This window comes from Phascolarctos cinereus, unplaced genomic scaffold, assembly GCF_003287225.1.
Source record: "Phascolarctos cinereus isolate Bilbo 61053 unplaced genomic scaffold, phaCin_HiC Scaffold_1;HRSCAF=81, whole genome shotgun sequence".
Taxonomy (NCBI): Eukaryota; Metazoa; Chordata; class Mammalia; order Diprotodontia; family Phascolarctidae; genus Phascolarctos; species Phascolarctos cinereus.
In genome coordinates, this window is record NW_027555514.1 from 189,174,036 (window position 1) to 189,183,127 (window position 9,092).

General features: G+C 39.2%; 1 protein-coding gene across 2 annotated transcripts; it reads right to left on the reverse strand.

Annotated features, from left to right (window-relative positions):
• Positions 1-2,993: 2,993 nt before the first annotated feature.
• Positions 2,994-8,706, reverse strand: APOLD1 (apolipoprotein L domain containing 1). 2 transcript variants are annotated; one of them, XM_021001572.2, is made up of 3 exons: positions 8,434-8,513; positions 8,079-8,136; positions 2,994-6,424 (listed from the first exon to the last, which is right to left on the reverse strand). In XM_021001572.2, exon 3 carries the CDS (start codon positions 6,418-6,420, stop codon positions 5,671-5,673), a length of 750 nt encoding a protein of 249 aa, XP_020857231.1. In that variant the 5' UTR covers positions 6,421-6,424; positions 8,079-8,136; positions 8,434-8,513; the 3' UTR covers positions 2,994-5,670. The 2 variants fall into 2 exon arrangements, with proteins under 2 accessions (XP_020857231.1, XP_078011892.1); XM_078155766.1 differs by lacking the exon at positions 8,079-8,136 and having other exon boundaries at positions 8,434-8,706.
• Between the last annotated feature and the right edge of the window lie 386 nt (positions 8,707-9,092).

The window sequence follows — 9,092 nt, forward strand, 5'->3', positions numbered from 1 at the left end:
CAGGGAACCTGGAAATACTTCTTTCTGCTTAAAGAAAGCAAATACAGGAGCTTTTGTACTCCCTGACTATTCCTCTCATTCTTCTGCTTTGCATAGATAAGGAAAATTGGGGCTCTGAGAGCAGAGAGGTCCAAAAAATAAACTAAGACTTTCCCTGTGTTAGGTCCAACAGACCAGACAGAGTGAACAGATCACTTGTAGCTTTGGCCCAAAGACAGCTAACTGCTGAGAGATGAGCAGAGCTTGGCAGGCTCTGAACCTGACTTAGTCCAAGACTTGAGGACAAATCCCCAGGAAGAGCTGTGCTCCAGCCAAGATTCAAGGTGAGTTAATAAATGAAAAGGGGCTAGTGGAATTCTGCCATAGATCTTCAAAGAGTTGATATGAAATAGCTTACAAAATAGGATAGAGATTTTACCTGTGGTTTCATTGAAATGGGGGACTCTCAGGAAAGGAAACGTCCTCTACCAACAAAAGTTCACACTTTCTCTGAAACCTTGCCTCTTACAGAGTTGCCTAAAACATTGAATAGTTTAGTGACTTAGCCAGGGTCATACAGTTTTTGTTAGAGGGAGGACTTAAACATAGGTCTTCCAGGCCCTGAGGCCAGCTGTCTCATCCCTTGTGCCAAGCTGCCTCTCACATCTTCAAAAATAAAAGTTGTTTAATATAGATTGGGAAAGAATACTGAATTAGAAATCAGAATGTCATATTCTAATCCTAACTCAGCTGCGTGAGTTTATACAAGTAATTTGACCTCTCCGGTCCACAGTTTCCTCATCTATCAAATAAGGCTGCTTGGTTTTGACAACTTCTAAATTCATATAGTTAAGATCCAATATTTCGTGAGTCTATGAATCAAAAGCAAGCAATCTTTCAAAACTCAATAGACCCTTGCGAGTATTGGTTAGCTGGAAAATTTATTAATGATGAATGTCCCATTGGCTAATGCCAGAGAGAAGAAAGTGTAATGCCCATCATTTCTTTAGTGCCTTGTACTTTTCCAAGCATCTTCTCTTACATTATGTCCTTTAGCCAACATCAGAGGTGGGGAACCTATGGCCTCAAGGCCACGTGGGGCCTTCTAGATCCTCAAGTTCAGTCATTTGACTGAATCCAAACTTCACAGAACAAATCCTCTTATTAAGATTCCCCACCTAGATTATATATTTGACACATTTGGGTGTGCCAAATGCCAGATCCTATTATTCTTTCTATATTTCCATTCTTTTCCTTTCCTCTCAAACACAAAGTAAATTGATCGGCAGAGGGACAGGAAATCATCATTCAAATCAAGTACTTTTTGTACCCAATTGGGCATCAGTATCTCTGCTGGTATTAATTTCATTCTATAACATAAGTTACTCTGTTTTCTCCTTCATTTCCTAAATGATTCTGTTTAGTCCTCAAAATTGAAAAACTAAAGTTTTACAGAATGCATCTCAGACCCTCACAGGATCAAAGATTTTTGGACCAGGAAAACACTATAGAGATAATCTGGTCCAACTTCCCCATTTTAAAGATGAAGAAACTGAGTCTCAGAGAGGTTGTGACTTATCCAAGGTGATATAACTAGAATCATACAAATCTCTATATAGTATGGTATTAGACCAGATTCATAGAGTCAGAATGATAAAAGTCTATGCCATACTATATAAAAACTGCATTAAGCTCAGTTAACTAATTAGTGTTTGAGTATGTTAGTATGAATGCAGCAATACCTTATTTATAAGAGGAATGCTCTAAAAGAATTAAAAGTCTGCGCAGTCTCTGGACTCAGTTGTGTCTGACTCTTTGTGATCCCATTTGGGGTTTTCTTGGCAAAGATACTTGAGTAGTTTGCCATTTCCTCCTACAGCTCATTTTACAGCTGAGGAAATTCAGGCAAACAGGGTTAAGTGACTTGCCCACTGCCACACAGCTGGTAAGTGTCTGAGGTCAGATCTGAATTCAGGAAGATGAGGTCCTGCACTTTATCCACAGCGCCACCTTGCTGCACTAGCTGACTCCGAGTATTTATGTTCAAATCACACCTTTGCTGCTTACTTCCAGTATGTATTTATGCAAGTCCATCAACCTCCCTGGGCCTGACTTTCTTCATCTATAAAATAAGAGGCTTAGACTAGATGACTTCTGAAATCTCTCTTGGCTCAATATCTATGACCCTATGGATCAATTGCAAATAATTGGCTTTTCCCTATTTAAGCATAAAAATTATTTTTCTTTTAAACACACTTAATGAAAATCTTTCTGAAATATATTACACTTTTCCCTGCCTTATGAAAGCGCACTTTACATAATTTAACCTTTTTATAACATAAAGTCATTATTATGAACACCAATTATTAATAACCTCAGAGGCTTTTGAAGTGTAGAGCTATTTACCCTTTTACTAACTGGATCCAAATTGTGGTGCTCTTAATTTTCATCTCTAGTTTTATAGTTTTTGTCTGTTCCTTTGAAGTCAGACTGTCAGTCTGATCACTGCTGTCAGTGAGGAGTGACACCTGTCTCTTTCCTTTAGCTGTTACCACTTTTAAATTTTCTGCTTCCTTGTACTTTGGGCTGGGATGCCAAATGTTTATTTAAAATAAAATAAATTTGATTTGAGTGCAGCCTGGACAATATCCCCAAATTCTCAGCTTTAATGAACTTTTAGATATCAATTTTATTTCCTCAGAGACCTTTTTGCCATACTCCCCAGTTCTCCACACTATTCTAAAGGGGTGAAGTTCCTACAGTCTGACTCCCCTATAAGCAGACATCTATTATATATACTATCCCTGTTCTAATGTACCTCCAGTCTGGTAGTTTGATTCACACACAGTATAGTTTGCATTTTTTGGAAAATAGAACAAGATACAGTTTTGTTGAAACATTACAATGCAGAATCAAAGCTTGGATCTCAGCATTATGAAAGACAACAAATTAAGATGCTTTAAGTATAGAATACTAGAAAAATAACCACAGAAATCACTTAGACATTCAGCATGTTTGTTTTTAACAAGTTTATTTTTAAAAGATATACTTTTTTCCTGATGTGCACCTTTTATCTACATATTTCTTTCCATTCATCCCTCCACAACATTTCATTTTATACCTTATTTCTGATAGAATGAAGATTTATCAAAACAACATTCTGTAAATTCTCACAAAAATATTATTATCCCTTAAGAATTAATATTTAGCTTCATTAGCCTAAGGATAAATTACCTAATGCCCTAAAGAGCTTCCAAATTTCAAAATAATAATTACATAGGGAAAACTAGTGATCTTCTTTTCCTATCAAGTCCCCACTGGAACACAGGCCAGATATTTTTCTTGCCTAAGCTATTAAGCTACTTATTCATTCAATAATATTTACGGAATCCCTACTGTGTACATAGCATTACTGCAGAATAGACATTGTTCCTTTACAAATTGATCCACATAAGATGTAACTCAAAGTTACAATTCTGATGCACTTAAAGTACTTAGTGTTAATGCTTCCAAGGGTGCTCAATATAGAGTTAAGTCACTGATAGAATCCAATTTAGTATTAAGTACTGGTAAGAATAGGACCAGATTTGGCCAGCCTCTGAGTAAATAAACTAAGGAAATACAGGCCCTCTCACTGGCCTAGGATGCAAGAGAAAAAAAGGCAACAAGATATGAGTAAAAGTTTTCAGAAAATTGGAAATATAGAAAAGCTTTGAAATTTCACTTCCTCAGGCTCACTGCCATCATTGGTGGGTGATTTTTTCTTTGAGGGACCCAATATTTTGGAACCTGTTTTTGGTACTTGGTTACAATTATTGGAAGGGCGATTCAAGAGACTTTAAGTGTTTTCTTAAGGGTAACTAACTACCAAAAAACAAAAACAAAAATCTCCTGGATCTCCTGTACCTGTAACAAATGAAACCGAGACACATCACTATAACCTCACCAACCTCACTGTCCATCAACCATGAGACACAACTTCATAGGACACTAGGCTTTCTAACTGTAGATGCTTGTTTCATACAACAACTCTCAAGTTATACTTTTTCTACATTGAACACATTCTCTTTCCAGGTCAAGTCTTATCTGTTGTCATGTGTACCTTAGAGGTAAACACATATTTTAATCATTTAAATAATCAGAAATATATTACCTTACTCTTCTTCCTAAAGCCTCTTTTTTTTAAACCATCCCTTTATTTGGTCCCTCTTTAATTTACCTTACCTACTTAACAGGAAAGTTGAAAAAGGAACCTCTCCCCACAGATCAAAAATGAACTTCTTAAAGGGAGTGATGCCTCCTCCAGCAACCATTTACCTATCTCCTATGCACTTTACAGAAACCACTTGGCTATACTTTACCCCATGGAAATGAAGCTAGTGATGGCGGCCAACCTTTCCCAAATTTGCTATTCCGGTGATTATTAAAATACATCATTCTATAAAATGCAGTTATATAATAAAAAGCAATAAAATAATAAAATTTAAATAAATAAATAAACTACCTTGTGTGATGTTGAAATAAATGGTAGAAAAGCTAGCTTCTCAATAAAGTTACATTCTTTGGTGTACCAGTTTCTACAACATATAGTCAATACTGCCCTCTAAAGGGTAGAATGTGTCATATCCTTTAGTTAATAAAGTGGGGAATTTTAGATCAATTATCCATTCCCTTATACTGACCCTGCCACTTTCCCAGTTATCTCATCTTTTCCATTATCCCAAGGGATGTTGACTGCCTTTGAGCTTGCCACCCAGAATAGACAGGTAGCAGGAAGTGGACCCCGTTGGACTGTACAACTGAATATTGGAGTGATAGCCTCAGAAACCCTTGAAATCATTAGGTCAGGATGGGTATATTCAGTCTACAGCCACTCCGAATGGTCTTCTCTAAACCCAAGGTGAATCCTTAAACAGAGAAAGCTGGGGAAAACAAAGGGTCAGATTAGTTCCAGGTACCTTCTTAGAATTCTGAACCAGAGATTTTTGTTTGTTTATTTTGGGTGTGGCGAGAATGATCATAAAGAGGAGGTAGAAGTCCTCTTTGGCCTCTGTAACTGGAGTTTGTTCTGGATCCTCTGGGGCTCCTTCAGAAGAGGAGGGAGGTATTAAATATGCCCTGCTCCCTAAGACATCTTTGGGGCCTTTCAATTACCTTGGGCTTGAAGTGAATCCCTTGAATTCACCTGACTCTGAAGAAATCTCCTAAACCCTCTTTGGCCTCAATTTACATCCCCAAGGCAGAACTAGAACCATCTTGAAAATCCAGGTAATTCTGCATGGTGAGCATTCAATCACTGGGTACTTAGAGAAGAACACTTTTTGGGTGGCATTCCTACCTGGGAAACTTTCAGTGTTGGCAGGAAAACATTTTGCTAGCACAGAACACATTAGTATTGCCATTTATGGTTGCTACTGTTATATATGGGAAAAGTTTCCAGCACTAAATCCCAGTCATTTCAGTCACAGGATATAACAGGGGTGAAAAAATAAGGGCTATGAGGACCCACCCATTTCAAGTCACATATTCATAAAATCTCAGTGTTACAGAGGATCTCAGAAATCCAATCCATAACCAAAGCATGCATCCCTTTTACAAGAAGTCAGGTTGGTTTTTTCTTTCCATTCTTTGTGTACAACTACCCATCCCAATTCAGCTCCAAGGTCTTAATCTCTGGGGGAAATCTTGCTCTCAAAAAATGATGGCTCTATATCTGTCCAGAGAATCCTTTGAGTCCAAACAAGGGCTTCCATGTTTGGTTTTTGCATAGAGCTGCAGTCTAGATTCCAGCTGCTGACTGAGTTCATCCAGGGCAGTGGTGCAGGACTCCAGGCTCTCGGCCAGCTTCTGAATTTTGGCCTTCAATACGGCCTGGCTAACCTTCGTGGCCCCCTCTGCAAGCCTGGGGATGAGGAAGCCACGTGAGCCGAAGAACACGATAAAATAGACTGAATTATATAGAGCAATGGAAGCCTTCTTCCCAGACTGGAGAAGCTGAAAGTCCAGACAGCCTTGCCCCCGGCAAAAGAAATCCAAGCACCCTAGTATTTCCCTCATCTGGTCCTGGCAAATTGTTGCAATGCCCTGCACTCTTCTCAGCTCTCGGGAGTTGCAAAACACCAGGGACAAATCCGAACTGATGGTAACAGCCCCTCCTGCAGTGGCCACACCCAGCCCCACTGCTGACGCCAGAAGAGAGGTCCCTAGAGTGATGGGACTCAAGGACAGCCCCACAATGGCCGTGATGGCTCCAGCTGCACTCAGGGAACTTCCTGCGATGTTAGCCAGCAGAGACCGTTTGCGAAGCTTTTCAATCTTCCGGATGATGTCCCGGAGGCTCCGGATCTGGCCATGGAGCCTGCTTCTCCTGTCCAGCAACAACACCTGGAAACGGCGAAGAGAATCCACAGCTTGGGGCTGGGGGACAATGAGCCTTTCCATGACACTGTTAAGAAACAGATCAATGCAAAGGCATTATGCAATGATAGGAATCGTGTCTATGATCACCATCAGCAAAATGGTCCCTTAGCATCTGGAAGCCCTGAGTTCCAGTCCCAACTCCAGTACTTCCTATATGACCCCTCTTAATCTCTACGAGCTTGAGTTTTCTCATTTGCAAAATGGCAATAATAATATATTATCACAGGGTGGATATGAGGTTCAGAAGAGGAAAATACATGTAAAAAAGCACTTCAGAAACTTTAAGGTGAGAAAACACCCACAACCAAGGAAGATCAACAAGTAGCCTGTAATTTATTGTCTTAGAAAACTGCCTGGGGGACACTAAAAAGTTACAGGATTTAAACATATGTGGGTGTCATATGTCATAAACATATGAGAGGTAGGAAAAAATAAAATAAAATAAAATAAAATAAAATGAAAACAAGGGGCAGCTAGGTGGCACAGTAGATATAGCACCGGCCCTGGAGTCAGGAGCACCTGAGTTCAAATCCAGACTCAGACACATAACACTAACTGTGTGACCCTGGGCAAGTCACATAATCCCAAAAGCCAAGAAAGGAAGGAAGGGAGGGAGGAAGGAAGGAAGGAAGGAAGGAAGGAAGGAAGGAAGGAAGGAAGGAAGGAAGGAAGGAAGGAAGGAAGGAAGGGAGAAAGACAACACAATCAGAGGTAGGACTTGAAACCTGTTTTATTGCCTCTCTACCCACTCCATTTCTCTGCCTGTAGATGACCATGATCTTCCTCCTCATCTCAGTTTCTTTCAAACATGGTTTCTATTCTAAGCTCATTCACTAACCACTCAAGTACTTTAATCTTGGGCAAGTCACTTAAAAGGAGTCAGGATCTTATTTTCTTCACAAGTAAATAAGAATAATACTATCTCCCACTCACCCTACAGGAAAAATGAAAATAAATTGCATTATAAGTTTAAAAAGATTGACTAGAGGTGAAAGAAAGTATAAGAGGAAGAAAAAGTAGTGGCTTTCTCCTCTCCTTTTTGATCCCCTTTATAATCTCCTTCCACTCCCAGAGTATTTGACCCATTTTGGGGGTAACTAAAAGGCTTTTAGGGGGCATTACCCAAGGGTACTTTTTATCTCAGAATTCAACCTAAAAATATAGCATTTTTTTGTTTCACTTGCTCTTATAATAAACAGTCAAGACTCCTCAGTTCTCCCTCAATAGTACCTCTTTCCTAGTCATTTCAACTCTGTGATGACAGATCTGAAATGTTTACTGAGTTACCTCTTTCTTTTTTTTTTACTAAACACTAAAGCTTCATGGAGAGTTATAAAAAATTAATAGGATGGCAATAGCAGAAATACAAAATGCAATATAAAAACAAAATAATACAAAATAAAACAAAAAATAACACAAGGTAAAATAGTCATTAGCATGGACAAGGCAGAGCAAATTGCAGATGCTTATAGCAAGGAAAGCTTACTTCCTACTGTAATCAATGATTCTCACCTCAGTATATATATAGGACTGATTTCTTAGTCAGTCAACATTCAATAAGCATTTATTAAGTGCCTTAAGAAGGACCTCTTAAAGGTGAAGAATAAGCAGGAGAGGCAGGACATTTTAATTATAACATAATTAAAGCTTTTAAAATAGCTCCCCTACTTTTAACTTACCAAAGCCTTTTTACTTATAGCTTCTTCCTTTAATCTTCTTTTAATTCTCACAATAACCCTGTAAGGCAGATAGTATAAGTAAATTTTCTCTGCACTTGGAAGACAAGGAAACAAGTATAGAGCAGTTAAGTGACCCATCCAAAAGCACCCAGCTAATAATTAAGAGAGTTGGGACTGGGGTTCTCATTGCTAGCCATACTCCCTATCCATTGTACCCAAGGAAATGCCTCAGTAAGACCATCAAAAGAGAGAAAAACTCACATACGCAATGTTCAGTGACATAATCTCAATATTAACAGAACCCCAAAGGCTATTTTTTTCCTCTAAAAATACCACATCAGGGTTTCTAACTTACCCTTTCCTTACTGCCTCCAAAAAGGAAAAATCTTGGGCTGTTTCTGGATGAGCATATTTTATAGTTAGGAAGGACCAATAGCTATCCTGGGAAAACGTTGCCTCATTCCAGGAATATGCCATTTCCTGCCTCTGGCCCCATGCTGCTTTAGTCCTGAAGGATGTGACATACGGGAAAATGACCTGCTAGCTGTGCAGCCCAGCACAGCACATCCCGTGGTGAGGAAATGAACATTGTGTATTGGCTTTCCCAAGAGTGCAGGGAAAAAAAAGCAGGTTCTTCTCCAACTTGAAACAAGTGTTGTCATCATTCCAGGGGGAGACCCTGCCTTTCCTATCCTGGGAATAGCTGGTGACATCATTGAAGAGGACATCAAAAGTGCTGAGTGACCAATTACAGAGCTTCTGAAGAAACATTTCCTAATCATTCTTAAAAAGGGGGGGAGAAATTTCTTGCATTAGATATTCATCTGCCATGTAGAGTGACATATATTTTTAAAAATCAAACTGTGAGTGCTGAAATATACATGCAGCCCATAAGACAGTATAAGAAGTGAAGGCTACCTCCACAGGAAGGGCTGAGGGTGCCACCAGCTGGGAAGGAGACATTAGAGGTCTCAGAAAGGGCAAATAACAGAGCAAATGCGTCAGAAAAATCAA

Bases quoted from the DNA above. Each gene is read 5' to 3' on its own strand.
- APOLD1 (XM_078155766.1), bottom strand. From the start codon at position 8,555: ATGGCATATTCCTGGAATGAGGCAACGTTTTCCCAGGATAGCTATTGG. The intron at 6,425-8,433 runs GTAAGTTAGAAA...GTTTCTTAACAG, and splicing joins TTGGAGGCAGTAAGGAAAGG to TGTCATGGAAAGGCTCATTG.